This window comes from Amphiura filiformis, chromosome 11 (assembly GCF_039555335.1).
Source record: "Amphiura filiformis chromosome 11, Afil_fr2py, whole genome shotgun sequence".
NCBI lineage: Eukaryota > Metazoa > Echinodermata > Ophiuroidea > Amphilepidida > Amphiuridae > Amphiura > Amphiura filiformis.
In genome coordinates, this window is record NC_092638.1 from 43,934,016 (window position 1) to 43,952,539 (window position 18,524).

The following is an 18,524-nucleotide window of genomic DNA, read 5'->3' on the forward strand; positions in this document are numbered from 1 at the left end:
GGCCGCGGAGCGCGCTTGCGCGACGCAGGAGGTTGTCTGAGGGAGGATGTTCCCCCTCAGAAATAAGAAACTGGTGCAAAATGAAGATCTAATTGAAGCGATTTGGTGGACAATTTTGGCGCTATTACTCACGGCGTAAAATTTTAGTTTGGCGGCCGAATATTTGTGAAAATTGTTTTAAACATAAATCGGCGAAAGAAGAAGCGAAAATGGCCACTTGTATATCGATTACGCAGGGGAGTGTAAAATGAAGAAAATTGAAGTGTTTTGGTGGACCATTTTGGTACTAGTGTGTAAAACTTTAGTTTGAAAAAGCCGCGAATTTGTTAAATGATGGTCCATGAAACCTTCCTTGGACAAGTTTTCCCTGTAAGCCTATACCGCAAATTGTGTTAACATAGGGCTTAAATTTGCAAATGTTGGAAGAAGAGCGAAAATGATCATATGTTTATCCACTACGCAAGGGTTAGTCTGAGGGATGTTCCCCCTGAGAAGTTTGAAAAATTTGCAAGATGAAGGTCGAATTGAAGCCATTCGGTGCATTGTTTTTACACTACTATTTGAATCAATTGCTTTAAATAGAAAAAAGGGCCCGAACTCAATTTGCAAAACTTGAGATTGGCAATTTACTAAAGCATGCATAAATCGATGAAGTCGGTATGGAGTCCGTCTTAATACTGACTTTGGTGGCAAAATGTGAGGGGCCCTGCATATCGGCGGACCCGCAGTAATTTTCACATGCTTTTAGGACGAGGACCCGCCTTCAAGCAATACCGAAAATAATCGCAGGCCTATAGGCCTATAGGACCTACTTCCAATCGTCCCGACTGTGCGATTATTTAGACATCGGCCTACTCAATTACGTGCAATTTAGTTTCTCTCCTCCTTTCCTCCATTTTCTCTTCTCTTTTTCTCCTTTCTTCCCCTTCTCTTCTCTCTTTTTTTTTTGGGGGGGTGGTGGGCCGTCAGCCCCCGAATCCGCGCCTTAAATGAGTCAATGTGTATGTTGGGGGAGGGGAGGGGGGTACTGAGGCCTACCACATTTAATAACGAACTTGCTATACTCTTTGTGGGATTTCGAATCGCAACACAGGTAATAATAAAAATAGTAGCAAACTTCACTTTACTAACAAGATACAACAACTTTACAACTTTCTTTTTAATTAATGAAACAAAGCTTATTTTTGACTCAGAGTTTAATTTTAAGATGCTAGCCGAAGTCAATAACTTTGCACATATTTCTTCGGGTTCCTTTGTTTCCACTCTTGTTAAAAGAAGACATAAAACCTGATGATCAGCTGACTCTTTCTGTTGACAATTTAAGTTTAAAACATTATTAACACAATTTGTGTGTTGATTGTAAACAAAACCAACAGGCCTACAATTGGCTAGTTTCAAATCTTTCGTAACATATTTTAAACCGTGTTTTTTGTACTGAAAATATTTTGTAAAAGATTTGCAATTACTTTGATTGGGATCGAACATTGCCACTTTACAATGCTCAAGGTCACCAAAACTCAGATGTGTGAAAAATCCTTTTTGTTAAAAATTGTATGAAATCATCCCTCAGCGTAAACTAGTTTCTATACCGGGGTACACTTCTAAATGTGAATGATACGGTAGGTAGCTGAAAAGTGTTTTGTGACGTTACATGTATACGTAGGCCTTCATTAGGAAAACAATTGTTATTTAAAGCACCGTAACATTTTTCAAAATCGGGATTTTTACCTAATTGTAATAAATATAACATAACAAACACACCTTGAAATGTTTTATCGTGTAGGCCTACATGCCCCGCCAATACCCGCCATGATGTGCTGCTGAGTGCATATCCATAGACAATCCATTGGATTATTCAAAACACTGTTAAATGTAGGCCTAGGCCTAGCGGTGGGCCTGGGCTGCGAGATCTGGATCTGGATCATTTATACTCCAATAAACTAGCAGTGAATTCTGCACCCGGGATTCTGCATCACACTAGCTCACACTAGAGTTGGAGATAGTCTAGACCTACCACACAATTTATTCGCTACCTGAAGTCGCTAATAGAGAATGAGAGATTAGAATATTTGTTTTCAATTTTCTAATATTTTTTCAATACGTTCCATTAAATAATTCTTTAGGCCTATTCTGTCATGTCTGTAAAGTACGGTATCGTACGCGTACCGGTATCAGAGAATCCGCGGTATCGAGTATCGCGCAACCTTAGTCAAAGGTCAAAACCAATTATAAAAATATGGCGTCGATTTCGTCGGCTTATCTTCGAAGCGAGCAGTGATTTTATCAGTTCCAAATTTCACACGGATTTTTCATCTTTCTCAAAGTGGAAGGAATACACACCCGCTACAGGTAAGTGACGAAACCGTTACTACACATGAAGTTTTAGGGTGTGTCCAACAGTTTAATATTGAGGTTTTACCATAGTGAACATACCGATTCACATTATTATCGTGTTTTGTAAGCTTTGCTATTTTCTCAGAAAACTGAGCAAAAATTCACCTAATACTGAAAATTGACTGTTTTGACTGTTCTTTAATTTCAACCGTATCAAACCTGAAACAAATGTGCTGCCTTGTGAACACAAATTTTGCATATCATTGTCAACTGGAAGGGGGAAAATAAGTTTAATTTCATTGATAACATGAAATTGATGCATATTTGTGTTTTCAAAGCTGTGCATAATTAATGCATTTCCAAAATAAAAACTATTTTGGTACTATTAGGGTCTGCCATTGCTGATAAATAAGTGTGTAAAGTGGATTCACGTCAGCAGTTCTGAAATTGCAAATATGATCAAAATTGTGATGGGGTCATCATGTACCTCTCTTTGGCTTGTACAATTAAAAGCATGTAAGCTACATTATTATCAATACCACCAATAGAACGAGAAGATTTGCCCTTCATTTTGCATACCACTTTGACCAATTTTTTTTTCTCATTTCTTCACAAAATGCAAAAAACCCGCAAAAAAATGTGATGGGTGTAGTACCCCCTTAAAACGATTCATACCAAAGCAACAAATATCATCACTTATTACATTCAAACAAAAACGAAATAGCTTAACCCATTTTGATCACCACAGGCAACTCTCCGAATCCAATTTACCTTTAGAGCATTTATATGCATTTCTACATTTGGCATCTTTACTCCACCATTTTCATAATTTTGTATAAATTGGCTTCTTTTTACTCTGTCTGGCTTGCCGTTCCAAATATATTTATATATCTCATCATTTACCGTTTTGATAAACTCCTTGCTTGGGTTTGGTAGCATTTGAGCAATGTAACTTATTTTTGGCAAAGCCAGTGATTTCACAACTACAATCCGTCCCAACACAGTTAAATTTTTTTTTCCAACTTGATAACATTTTTCTTATCAAAAGAAGTGCATTATCATAATTATCATTTACCATTTGAGCAAGGTTTGTACTAAAAGAAATTCCTAGAAAATCAAAGCCACCATTGAAATTCCATTTTATTCTTAAATTGTTACTAATTTTAGTATTTCTGAATTTCTGAGACCCAATCCAAACTGCAACCGTTTTATCTATATTAATTTTTAAACCAGACATCTCATAAAATGATTGCAATGTTTTAAAGGCACTTTCCAGTGATTTTTCTGTACCATCTAGTATTAATGTAGTGTCATCTGCATACTGCGCAATTTTAAAATTTATGTCATTTATGCAAATTCCTGTTATATCCTTATTTTGTCTTATCATGGAAGCTAATACCTCCGCACATAAAACAAAGATATATGGTGAGAGAGGATCGCCTTGTCTACAACTGCGCTGAATTTGGAATGGTTTAGATATATTTCCATTTATGATTACAGAAGAGGATGCATTTTTATACAAAGCTCTAAACCATTTGCAAATGTCTGATCCGAAATTAAATGCCCTTAAAGTTTTAAGAATAAAATCATGTGAGACCGTGTCAAAAGCTTTTTCAAAATCTATCAGTAAAAGCATCCCAGGAATTTCTTTAACTTCTGTATAGCTCAACAAATCATAAATAAGTCGAATACTTTCACCAATGAATCTATTCGGGACAAAACCTGTTTGGTCCTCCGAAATTAAATATGGCAAAACCGATTTTATGCGGTTTGCAATACAGGCAGAGGCCAATTTATATGATACATTTAGAAGTGATATAGGCCTCCAGTTTTTTAAGAACTGGCGGGGCTTATCTCCTTTCGGCAGAAGAGTAACATGACCCCTTTTTTGAACTTGAGAAAGGGACCCATTTTTAAAACCTTCATTTAAAGATCGAAGAAGAAAACTGGATATTTCCAACCAGAAACATTTGTAAAATTCCACTGTAAACCCATCCGGCCCAGGTGACTTATTGTTCTTCATGTTTTTCAAAGCATAGGTGAGCTCAGAATGAGTAATTTCGCCCTCTAAGGTATTTGATTGTATTTGCGTTAATTTGTTTATGCAAGCATAATCATCAATTTTAACATTATTATTTCCACCTTTTTCTTTATACAGATTTTCATAAAACGATACCAGTGGCGGCTGGTGGGTGTTTTTCTTGGTGGCGCCGACCCTCGCACTTGTGCGAGCAGGGGGTGTCTGAGGGGGGATGTGCCCCCCTGAGAATTTGGAAATTTTGTAAAATTACACACCAAAATGAAGCGATTTGGTGCAAAATTGTACCTAATTTGATCCATATGTGACAAGTATAAAAAAAGTATAAAAACATGAATAGTGATCTAGTGAAACATGATGAATGACATGAAAATAAAATGAAAACTTTCCTTGACAATAGTTTTGATGTTTTGAATCTCATTTTCAAAACATTTGCTGAACATATTTTGGAAAAAGACAAGAAAACTCCATTTGCAAATCATCATCATTTTCTCAGAATCCTCTGTATACTATAGGCCCCTATTGTGCTGAAAATAAAATAGGTTAGGATGAATCAAGGAGAATTTGAATTTCTACAAAAATCTTACCTTAAAGTTAAACTACTCATCATCAGCAAGATGACACAACCGCATACATAAACTAGATGAAACTAAACTGAATATCCGATAGGCCTATACAGCAAGTCAAATCACTATGTTTCTCAGAAACTGAAACCTTGACCTGTTTTGGTCCATTATACCAAATGGCCTACAGGGTGTAAATTTCTGATGAATACAAATTGAGCCTATATAATTCCTCACTAAAACTCTTCATATTTTACTTGTTCAATGTAGGCCACCCTGAATCATGCACCTATAAACAAGGACAAAGTTGATACCCTGCACCCTATTGACCTTAACCACAAATGCCATAACTTTGAGTAGATGATAAAGTATCTAGTCTCTTGAGAAAACTCGAGGCTAGGTTAGGAGCTATTACAGGTTAGACCCACTGATAAACTTTGGGGTCATATGGTTTCTTATGGAAGGGTGTACAGATATATGACAATGCCCTTTTTCAATGAAGATAATAAGGGCTGTTGGAGCTATCTCAGATAAGCTCCACATTGGAGTTGCCAGTTTATTATTTGGTACACACTTGATATAAATATAAAAATCCCCAGCAGAAATGAAAGCATATGAATTACACTGATAAACAGAGAATATCCACTACAATAGCTTACAATAATAAGGGTAAAAAATAAGAAGTATTTAAGATTAATAAAAATCACATAATACTTTGAAAATCTGGGTGGGGCTCTGCCCCATTAGTCCCAATGGAAGAGCCACCCCTGCACGATACTACTTCCTTTTCAATCTCATTTTGAGCTGTTACCTCTGTGTTGTTACTTCTCACAATTTTTACCATTTGTTTGTTTACAAAGTTTCTCTTTTCAAGATTAAGAAAATATTTGGTGGGTTTTTCTCCCTCCTCTATCCATCGGGCCTTTGTTCGAATAAAACATCCTTTAATCCTTCTACTACGAATATCTTCAAGCTCATGTTTAGCATTATCTAACTCATTCTTTAAAATTTCAACATTAGGGCTATTTTTCAATGAAGCTTCCTCGTATGACGTATTTAAGTTTTCTATTAATTTGTCAAGTGCTTCTTCAGACTTGTCTATCTCTTTCTTTCGTTTTGATGAGTATGCTATAGTAGCGCCTCTGATTTCCAAAAGCAGTGTTTCAAATAACAGTTGGTCATTAATAGTTAATTCTAACTCATTTGGATCAATATTGTTTATATTTTCTCTGTCATACGGCGAAGCAGCATAGATTTGTTTCACTTTAGTTATCGAGTCTTTAACCACTTTCACATATTCATCATCTTCAATTAAATCATTATTCAACTTCCACGAACCTCGTCCCCTTTGTATATTATTGCTCTTACTTAGACCAATGACTACCATGGAATGGTCAGTCCTATAACCTGGTAGAATGTCTGTTTGACCTATTATATTCAAAATTTCAGAAGAAATCAAGAAAAAATCCAGCCTAGCTTGTTTTATGGGATTGTTTCTTCTCCAGGTAAAACGTTTTATATCTGGGTTCATAATTCTCCAAGGGTCACACAGACTCAAATCTTCTTTTATTTGTAAAACAGTTTCTTTTGCCTTTGGATTATTAATATTCAAATAATTAAATGTATCTTTATTTTGATCTTGGACTAAGTTAAAATCTCCACATATAATACAGTGTGGGTTCCCAACGTTTTCGATAACATTTTTAACATGATTATAAAAATCTGGATTATCCTCATTAGGGCCATACAGACAAACTATCGTGATATCCATGGACATCATAGTAATATCAAGTACAATCCAATTGCCTGCTTGATCCCGCTGAATATTACGCACATTGAAGTCAAAGTTGTTATTCATTAAGGGATCTAAAATGAGCGTTTATTGCGTTTCGACAGTATTTTTTGTGGGACATGAGAGCACTACAGACCTATCAATTGCATTCTGAATACGAAGCATGTCTTTCTGATATCAAATAATTTTCATTTTTGAAAATCACAATATAATACAAATTTTATGACAAATTATAAAAATTTGATATTTTTCAAATTTTGATATATAACAGTCCTCGAAATAAATTATATAAATCTAATGACATATTCTTAAAGTGTATGTAGCAGGGAAGAAAAGCCGACGGTCAATTGAAAATTTTGACCTTTTATATTGAAGATATGGATTTTTTTCCCAAAAAGACCTAATTTTTTTGGTGTTTTGGGAAAAAATCCATATCTTCAACACGAAAGGTCAAAATTTTCAATTGATCGTCGGCTTTTCATCCCACCTACATACACTTTAAGTATAAATCATCAGATTTATAAAGTTTACTTCAAGTACTGTTAAATATCAAAATATCAATTTTAATGATTTGCCATAAAATGTGTATCACATTGCGAATTTCAAAAAATCAAAATTATTTAATATCAGAATGACATTCTTCGTATTCAGAATGCAATTCGATATGTCTGATGTGCTCTAATGTCCCACAATAAATACTGTCCAAACGTTCATACCCCAGCCCTTAACACTGCCACACCCCTGGAATTTGTCTTATAACATGCAGTATAACATTCGTATCCCCATTCTGATCTGATCATATTTTCCCATTTCTGGTCCCAATGTACATCCTGAAGGCAGTAAATTGAAAATTTTTTTCCTTAAATAATTTAAAACATCTCTTCTCTTCGATTTATCACTCAACCCTCTACAGTTTACAGAACATATATTTATAGTACTATCCATTCTTTAACCATGTTAACATGTTTAACAGAAACCTTCATTTGATTTTTGATTACCACATACATAACCTGGTTCACAGCTGTCTTTATATGAAAACTATAGTACATACCAAAACACATACACAAAACTATAAGTGAAAAAAAGTTGTTTTTGAAAAAAAAAACACAGAAAAAGCAAAAATAGAAAAAAAAAAATCGTACCACCGAGCCCACCAAGAAGAAATTACACTAATTTTGGGAAAACTGTAACCTCTGCCTTCGAAGATTTATAATCATCTAGCAGGGTTAGCTTTTTGTCACAGAATAATTTACATCATTATTATACACTTTCATAAATATGCAAGCAAGCAAATAAATGATACAAGTTACTTTTATACAACAATTTCTCAACGTTTGATGCTTTTAAGCAGTGCATATAGTGTTCATTTCATTTAATTAATCGTTTTCAAGTTTTCTGATTTTTTTTTTTCAGAGATGCACTTTTTTCTTACTGTTGACTTGAAAATCTGTGAGGGTTTTTCACACCTCCTTATTTTATTTTTATTTGTTCAACTGTTCCTATATATTGAATTTAAATCTTTCACATTTGGATTTTATAACCTTTTCGGTGTTTTTGAGCTAAAGTCAGTCAGATTATGCAGGGTTTTGAAATAAGAAGCAGATTTGCATATTCATCCTGTGTATTTCACCCACGGCCCCTGTCGCTGTTCCTTGGCTCTATGTTCCATGATGACTTCTGTGCCTTTGATTCGTGTTACTCTGCCTTCTCTTCTTAACTTCTTCGCTTCTGCTGCCAACATTCCCCTCTTTCTCTTCATTTCTGCGGGTAAATCTGTATATACCATCACTGGTTTCCGTTCAGGCACATAGCTTCTGTTTTTTGCTTGTTCCAGGATCCAGTTCCTGTCTGGCAGATGTCCAAACCTGACAATTATGGGGTCCGGGCCTTTTCTTTGACCACCATAATTTCTTCGAGGCAAACGATGGGCATTGACAATATAGAAATCATAAACATCTGCCTGTGGTACATTAAAATCTGTGATTAGGAAATTTCTCACCACTTCATAAATAGTTTTGTCTTTCTTTTCTTCAGCTCCATAGAACAGAAGATTAAGTTTTCTGTCGTGGATTTCACTGAGTAAGAGTTTTTTCTCAATGTCTTGTTTTAGATCCGTAAGCCTTTTGTCTATGTTTGGAACTGTTTCCTGTGCTAGCTCGTTTGTTTGTTCTGAGTCCCTTGTTATCTTTTCTTCTAGGGTCCGTATCGTTTCTTCATTCGTTGAAACAGATTGATTTAGTTTGTTTACTTGTGATTGTAGTTTATCCATTCGCTTATTCAGCGTGCTCTCTAAGCGTAACATAATAGTCTTTAGCTCGGCGTTGGACACGGTATCCGGTCCATCCTTTGTATTGCCCGCCATGTTTCTACTCACGTACTGTATACACGTACTGCCTGGTTTCTGTCCTCGCTGTTTTTGTATCTCAGTTGAGTCAAAATTCGATGTCCCGTGTTTCAACTGATTTGGCTTTCCACTTCGAAGATTGTATGTACGATTCAGATTGATTTTGTTCCCCTGCATACTATTTTTTTGATATTTAAGTAGGCTCGGTGGCCGAGAAAAAATTACCCACGTCCGGCCATGATGGAGTCCGGGTTGCCAGTCACCACCCTTCATAGCCCAAATTATATAAACCTGCACGCTAAACAATGCATTATCTAAAACCCGCACGCTAAACAATAGATTCTAGATAATACGTGCACGCTCAAACACTAGAAATACTACTTTCACATAACTATATAGTAGATTTAGGGGGCGCTTTCGACACAGAGGTCACATAACTATATAATTGTCAAAAAAGTACGAATATACATTCTGTGGTGTTAAAATGGTATAGTTACAAACGGTGTTCTATTTTGCAAATATCATTGTCATAAATTATGATAAATGACCTCAAATAAATCAAACATCAAATGAGAATAATCGAGCTTCTATTAATTAAAAAGGGCCAAACACAGGTGGATCATAATTATAGGCTACAAGATGACACCATTGCAAAAAATTCAGCATTTTATAAATGAAATACATGTAGGCCTATATCTAAAATAACATGGTCGGGCCCGGGAAAAACACACTAACGCATAATATCATGATCATGCTTTATAATACTGAACAAATTGTAAAATCCCAATGTCGTGTGTTTTAATATAAGTAGATTTTTTAAAGTTCAAATTATAGAGCTATAAAGTCCAGTTGATATGTTTTTTTTCTGATCTCAATTCACCGTAGTACTAGTCGGACATCTAAATTGATCGTTTCCAGGTGAGCTGGTTCAGTGCTCTCTGTGTTCGAAACCACGATATTAAATGATCACAACATAAAGTCAATTGGTTACAAACCATGCGTGAATAAGTTACTAAAGTATGACGTATGATAGTTAACTTATACAGGGCTTGATTTTCTTTACCAGTTAAATTTTACCTAGCTGGTCAATGACCTGACGGTGTTTTTAAAATGTAAGATATTTTCCCTAATATTAAAACTAATATAATGAATGCAGCAATTAATATTGCCTATTGTTTTAATACACTCAAAGTGTATGACGGATAATGTACACGTGCAAATGCATTCGTCAAGATAATTGCACTTGCCATGGAGTTATTGCATTTAGCTCTCGAGCCTATCGGCTCTCGAGCTAAATGCAATAACTCCACGGCGCGTGCGATTATCTTGACTAATGCATTGCACTCAGTTCATTATCCTTATCATCAATAAGTATGATAAACCATAGGTATCTCTTCCAATACCTGTGGATAAACGCCTTTCTGACAGAACAACTCGTAGCACAGCGGTATAGCCACTGGACTATGGATCCATAGATTGTAGGTTCGAATCCCGGTTGAACCCTGGTGGAATTTTAATTTTAATTAATGTCTTCTTTTTTTTTTTGTTAAGAAAGGGTAATACTAATGGTAATAAACTGGCGTTATATCTAGCCTCGTATACTTAAGTACTATGTTCTCGTATTGCGGCCCATTATGGTTGCAGAAATAAATTACGCGTGCAGCGCGGGTCCCCGAACTTTAGGAATTCGTACTGTACGTCAATTATGAGTATCACACGGGCGTTAACATGCACAATTAAACACATTTTGATGTTAATTTCTTTCCAAGAAATGCCCGCGGTCTATATAATGTTTTGTTTGGTGTTAGCTTTAGGTTGCTATAAAGTAACTGGGACGATTAACTCTTACCTGCTCCGACGGTTCACATAATATCTTAACAGCCCCGTATTCTTCGATTGCTTTTTGCTTGCACAACGGAGCTATTTTCGGCAAAACGACATACGCCTTGAGTCCAACTTGGTGTGCAGCACATGCTAGACTTTGTCCATGGTTTCCACTACTATGTGTAACAACACATGGGTACGAACCATCTGAATGTTTCTCCGTTAATTTACACACAGCATTTGTGGCTCCTCTGATCTGTTAAATGATGAGCATAAAGAACAATTTTATAACAAAAAAGTTACCTCAAGCTAAAACGATTCCGAAAAGGTTTGGTCACATTATTTTTTCCACTGCAATGCACCGCTTTCTCAAAGGTGATGACCATGTCCAGACTGGGGTGGGTGGGTGGGTGGGTGGGTGGTTATTTCGGCTGGGGAAGGTGCTGGAGGCTCAAGATTAATATTTAGGGGTTATGTTTGGGTGGGGTCAGTGCACCTAGAATAAAATTCGGCGTTTCTAAAAATTTTGATTGAGGCATTGTTTTAAATTTAGGGAAAGATTTTCTTCATTGAGGCACGTATTTTCGAGAGTAGGCCCTATATATATTAGGATATAGGTGGCTATTTCGGCTGAGGAAATGGTTAGACTAAAAATTAATATATCAGGGGTCATTTTTTGGAGGGGTCGGTGTTTCTAGAATAAAAATTTGTTTCGGTATTGCCAGCAGCACACAGAATTTTCTGCCCAATTAGACGACTTTAAAAATGGAATTAACAATATCAAGCAAATGAGACACAACTAAAAACAACAACGTACTTTAACCACAAACCTGTTCATGAAACCACAACTTTTTAACCCCTCATAATGAAACTTAAATATTTTGACACCCCTTATTTCAGATACAAAACCTTGGAACTTAACGTTAATTGTTAAACTTTTTGAAGGGGGGCGGGGCTGAGTAACTGAAACTGATTTTGTATGAATACAGTCTGCATGGCTGATATTAATTTCAAATTCACCTTGAACGAGCCCGTTCTCTGTAATACTTCGCATTTGAAAAACAGATTTCTTCCTGCCATTTTGTCTACTCGTCGTGACGTCATTACAGGTGTTCTATGTACATAGTTCTGTATTCGTTTGGCGGCATCCTGCACATCTTGGATGGACACGGGCTGCTTGAGTAGTTTTGAATCGCTGGGTAATTTCAAATTACCATTTTGCTTCAATTGATTGCGTGAGGTGGATACACATCTTGCTGTAGCAATGATGAAAAATACAGGAAATACATTTTATATTGAATAACATAGGGGCATAGCCGGGTACGTTGGCGCAGCGGTACGGGTTCTGCCTTATAACGGTGGATTGCGTGTTCGAGCCCAGGCGGTGCCATCGTGTTGTGTTCTTGAGCAAGGTGCTTTACCTTACTTGCCTCTCTCTACCCAGGGGTGAAATGGGGAAGTTATTTATTTATTTATGCTTTCATTTATACAGGGTATCCCCTTCAGTAACAAAGCAATGCTATGAATATTGTCCATTGAGCACCATCCAAAGGTAGGAGCATGCCTTTGGCATATGACAGCTGATATATTGTAACACCAGCGGAATAATGATGTAATGTGCACATGTGAAAGGCGCTATATAAATACCAACATTTATATTTTATTTTAAAAGACCTTATTGACGGTTCCCAAACATTTTTTTATAAGCAACCCATTTTTACCTGACTTAGTATTCGCGACCAAAGGAGTCTGATGTCAATCAAAATCAAATAATTCAAAATCAAATAATTCAAAATTAAATTTCAGTTTTGATTTTATTACACGAGCCATTTGCAGAATAGGGCAAAGTAACATGCACACTTAAATGATCAATATGCCTTTTGTTTGAAGCAAATCGGGCACACGGTTTCCATGCCTATTGTCTGTGTATTTTGTAAAATTACCAATAATCAATGGAACATACGAATGATACGATTAATAATCAATAATTACACAGGGGAAAGAAGAACCACGCATCGCACACCAGCACAATTTAACATGAAATTACAATTGCATAACACGCATATCTGCCTAAGTTAAGGGAACTGGAATGAGCGTTTTGAGCGTTTCGACAGCATTTTTTGTGGGACATGATAGCACATCAGACCTATCGAATTGCATTCTGAATACGAAGAATGTCTTTCTGATATCAAATAATTTTCATTTTATGAAATTCACGATATAATACAAATTTTATGACAAATTATTAAAATTTGATATTTTTCACATTTGGAGATATAACAGTCCTCGACGTAAATTTAATAAATTTAATGATATAGTCTTAAAGTGTATGTAGCTGGGAGGAAAAGCCGACGATCAATTGAAAATTTTGACCTTTCATATTGAAGATATGGATTTTTTCCTAAAAGACCTAATTTTTTTTTTGGTGTTTTGGGCAAAAAATCCATATCTTCACTACGAAAGGTCAACATTTTCAATTGATCGTCGGCTTGCTTTTCATCCCACCTACATACACTTTAGGTAGAAATCATCAGATTTATAAAGGTTACTTGAGTACTGTTAAATATCAAAAATATCAATTTTTAATGATTTGCCATAAAATGTGTATTACATTGCGAATTTCAAAAATCAAAATTATTTGATATCAGAAGGCCATTCTTCGTATTCAGAATGCAATTCGATATGTCTGATGTGCACTAATGTCCCACAATAAATACAGTCCAAACGTTCATACCCCTTCCCTTAAGGTTAGTAACTATTTTAAACTGTTGCGATTTGGTCATTCACAGCATCTGGCGAATGGTACATGTATAGCTTTGGGAAAAATTGCATTGATCATTTCATAGCGAGCGTGTTCAAATATCGCAGATATGCGTTTGTAGGTCATGTGGTTCTTGAGTTATGTTGTAAACATATCACCTTTAAAAACGTACATAACTCATTAACAACAATAAATCAAGTAAGTTTTCAAAGTATGATTTGTAGACTGAACTTCTGCAAAACATCAAGGTGTTATTTTTCAATATTGATTTAGACAATGTAAATCGACCTTTTTAGCTGCCTCGACCAACAATACTTAGTCAACCCTGTGATGTGCCCTGAGTAATTTAATTTGATTACTTATCTATGTTTACAATTAAAATCGATTTCATGAGACATTTTAGGGATTCCCCTCTGATGCATCAAGTTGAGCAACAACAAATTGAATCATTTCTGATTTTGGATACTTGGGAATTCTTCTTTCTAAAATGTTCATTTTGTATTGCACCATTAGGGGAATCCCCAACATTGTAAAGTGAATATGACATCATTTTGGGAAAAACCCACAGGAAGTGATGTAATATGAAAGGTTAATGCTTGGGAATTTCCCTGATTATATCATGTATTGTGAAAATATCAATTGGCTTTTAATAGAATGGGATTTTACTATGCTTGGTATAAGAAAATGGTCAGACAATTCAGTACAGTTGAGTGTTGTTTTGGGCTAGTAAGAGTGTGCTTACAGTCCACATGCCTTCAAAGAAAGGAAATTGCAAACCACACATATCTAATGTAGTCAATGTACTACTATCCAGTGATATCGGAGATCTAGAATACGTCAAAGTGCGAACCTCTTCCGAGAAAGGAATAAATATATTCTTCTGTCGACTTGCTGAAGTCTGGTTTATTAAACAACATGTTTTGCTTTTATATTGATATCCAAGGTGTATTTTAATAAGAATATCCTGAAGTAATTTGACACATTTTTGGACATTTCAGACATTTATTTCACATATTTTGTGACATTCCGTATTAGGGTAAATTCTGCTCTAAAATATTTACGTGTCCTGAAGTAATTAGACACCATTTTTGGACATTCAAAAATAATTATTGGTCAAGAAATTAGTTTTGGACATTCGTTATTGTGCTGGAGTAATTTAACACGATTATTATAGACATTCAAAAAATTTTGACCAAAAAAACTTGGGCATTCGTTTATTTTTAAACACATTTTTTGCATCGATCACGTGTCCTGGGGTAATAAGATACCATTTTTGGACATAAAAAACGTTCGCTAAAAAGAATATGTCCCAAGCCAGCACTCTACTTGGATAGTAGATAGTAAAATTAGCCGGCACTCAACTAGCTAGAATCCTGGTAGAACCTACACTCATTGAATCCCCAAAACGTACTTTTTCATGGATGTTAATATTGCTTACTGTAAAATAGTCAACATTGGGTAGAAAATAACAGCCAATATACGTTTTCCTCTCTTCACTCATGTTATTGGGAAATACTATTAAAGTAGTAGGTATCAAATGGTTGAGCTGGTCTACCTGTAATGAACTTAATTCTTAGCTATACACATTGTTCCCGGGTCATTGAATCGTTGCACAAATACAAAAGAAATATTCAAGTTTCTTCTCGTGAATCAAGTACCCTACCCATGGAAACCTTTGAAAAAGTAGTGTTAAATGTATACATAAATCCCGGGGATATGGATCATCAACAATTGACAAATAATTCATTGGATTGCATTGAAATTCAGATATTTGTCGGTTCTGGGCCATAGTCCGTTTAATTTTCTATAGAAAATATTTGACATTGAAATTGTAACGTACACGTATGCACACGGCTCCGTTTACCAAGCACTTTTGCACTTTAATATACGCTTTTGGTAAAAATTTTATATGATCATTACCGGTATTTGCCAAAAAGTTATTACAAAAAAAAATGACCAAGTTTTTTCAAGTGTATGAGACCAGATCTGGTTTCTTGAGACGAAATCATTTACAGGAGATATTCATCATTTTCCACCCCGGTATCCGAAGATTTTCGTCTGATATCAAAATCGTGCATAGCAATTCACGTGTATCGATCCCGGGTATTTATTTTAGTATCTCTGCTGCACCAAATCATTATTAGCCAGGCGATGTCGGTGAACCCCGTCAGTCCGAAAACCCTAACCCCAATACCCTAACGGGTTTTCGGACTGACGGGGTTCAGATTGACGGTGTTTCGGTCCTTTGGTATTATTGTTAGCAGTAGTAGAAGTATTATTATTATTATTATATTTTATTATTATTAGGCATATTATTATTGAATAATTATACGTGATTAGGGTGAGAGTCTTGACGGTGCCAAAAATAATAATAACGTGATTCAAGTCAAGGTCGTTCTGTGCGCCTGATGAGATAAATAGAATTTGACATGTTCATGGTTCATTTATGTTTCCATTCATATATTACTCTTTTCATTACAGTGTTTACAATGCTAGAGAAGATCACCTGCATAAATTATGTACATGCACAGGTGTATACACACAGTTCGAAATAAATCTACTCCCTATTCCAGAAAAATACAGCACTAATTTTTTGGGATAAAAAAAATATTATCCTGTTTTGCCAACTGAAACATAGCTAAATCCTAATCCTTTAGTTAGTCCTAACTGGCAATAAAAGTAAAATTTTAATATTTGGCCAATTTTTAGAAATAAGGGCCAAAAACATGCGTTTTTAGGGTGTTTTTCGTATGCTGTGACAATCAAGCTCAAAGACTTATACTAAGACTAATTTCAGTTTATGCATTCTAGTTTTTGGAAAAGACATGTTTCATTTTTATAACCCATTATTTAATTATAGTAACACAAAAAAGTGGGAATTAGAGCAAAATTGCGGCATCTACTCAAGATTTTGAATGCTTAGACTTGTTCCAAGTCTTTGATTTTTGTGACTCGATTGTCAGAAAACATGACAAAAATGCATGTTTTTGGCTCTTTTTTCAAGAAATTGGCCAAATATTAAAATTTTACTTTTATTGCCAGTTAGGACTAACTAAAGGATTAGGATTTAGCTATGTTTTATTTTGCAGAACTTGATCATATTTTTTAATCCCAAAAATTAGTACTGTATTTATCTGGAATGGGGAGTAGTTATAAATGTGTAAAATATATCGTGGTAACAAGTACATGTACAGGTTTGTTGCACAAAAATGTCATGGTTTACAGAATAGAGATCATAGTCAATCAATGATTTTTTTGAGTCAATATGTGTAACAAGTTTCAAAATCATCGACCATTGTGTTGCCTTTTCATCTACTCTTCAAATTTTTATTTTACTATATGTATGACTTCCGACTACTAGGCCTAGTATTTGAATGTAATTGGACAATTACAATAGTTACATGTAATAACAACTAATATAGAATTCATATTTTAACATAAATATATAAACCCAGCAAACACAAAAATGTTTTTAAAACGTTTATTCAAAATGTTTTAATAATATTAGGCCTACAAGTTAGGTTATATAACGATCATGAATACGTTTTTAAAACGTTATTGTGAAATATGTGACCCGGCAGCACAAATGAGCCGCAAATTCCCTAAATTGTATTCTGAGTTACGGTGTAAAATGTGTACGAAGGTCATATTCATCAGTAACTTAAGCTGGCCCGACATCCGTCTCATTTCGATAGTCAAAAACTAATCAATAATCCTATTGTTGAAGTGGATAATAAGCTTCTACCTTAAGGCTGGTTCAAAGTGAATATTCGAAGGCGAATATTCGGCTTCGAATACGTTTTGGGCGTCAAAATATATGCGGCTTCGAATATAAAACTATGAACCGGAGAAAGATATATTTCTACAGTTCATAGCGTTGCCCGACTGTTAACAAGTATTGCCCGTTGACCAAGGTAAGCAAAATTAAGAGAATTTCTTTAACGAAGTTAATAAAATCATAATAGGTAAACTCCATTGAACTATTGTCATGATTTAATGTCTGTATAAACATGATAAATGGGTTTAAATAGGAGCAGTGGCGTAACCAGTGGGGGCCGGGTGCAAGCTGCGCCCCGGACACACAAAAACCTGGAAGAAGAGTCAAAAATTGGGAAGAGGGAAAGAGAGAAAAAGAGTGAAGAAAAAAGAGGGAAGAGAAGGGGAAAGAAGAGAAAAATGGGAAGGAGAAGAGAAAAAGGGAAAAAGAGGGAAGAGAAAGGGGAAAGAAGAAAAGAAAAAGAGGGAAGAAAAGGGGAAGAGAGAAGAAAGGGAAGGGACTCAAGGGAGAAGAGAAAAGGAAAAGAAAGAGAGAAGAAGATCTATATAGGCCTACTACTTTCATTGTAAAATTTGTACTCTGAAACACTGATATTTTCTAATATGCAAAAAACCAGGAGCTTCATGGCGCTCAGCCCCCTTGACCCCCGCCTGGGCTTTGCCCCTGGACCCCTGGACCCCACCGACTCCACCCGTTTAACGCTTCGTGGCAAGCGAGCGTTTACTCGAATATAAATACTAAAACTTTTGATCAGAAATTGGGAAATTTTTCAATCTTGCCCCCCCCCGGAAGGTCAGGTCTGGTTACGCCCTGACCTGAATAGGAGTCAAAAAGATTTGCTTTTCGGGGCATTTACGACCTGCCTGTAACAGGCGCCAGTGAGGCGCGGAGGTTGACCCATACCTTCTTGTAGGTTTCAACTGCAAAGCAAATCAAGAAATGAATGAGTAATAGATAAATAAATAAATAAAATAAATAAATAAATAAATAAAAAATAAATAAATAAGTCAATAAATAAGTCAATAAATAAATAAATAATTAAAAATTTAATAATAATAAATAAATAAATAAATAAATAAATAAATATATA

At 35.4% G+C, this 18,524-nt stretch overlaps 1 protein-coding gene across 3 annotated transcripts in view; it reads right to left on the minus strand.

Moving 5' to 3' along the window:
- LOC140164880 (serine racemase-like) overlaps nucleotides 1-18,524 on the minus strand; it is a 58,311-nt gene that overhangs the window by 8,708 nt on the left and 31,079 nt on the right. For all 3 annotated transcript variants that reach the window (XM_072188258.1, XM_072188259.1, XM_072188257.1), the window contains 2 exons: nucleotides 11,916-12,151; nucleotides 10,921-11,151 (listed from right to left, as the gene is read on the minus strand). In XM_072188258.1, coding sequence (XP_072044359.1) covers nucleotides 10,921-11,151; nucleotides 11,916-12,151 — 467 coding nt within the window. The remainder of the gene's footprint in view (nucleotides 1-10,920; nucleotides 11,152-11,915; nucleotides 12,152-18,524) is intronic.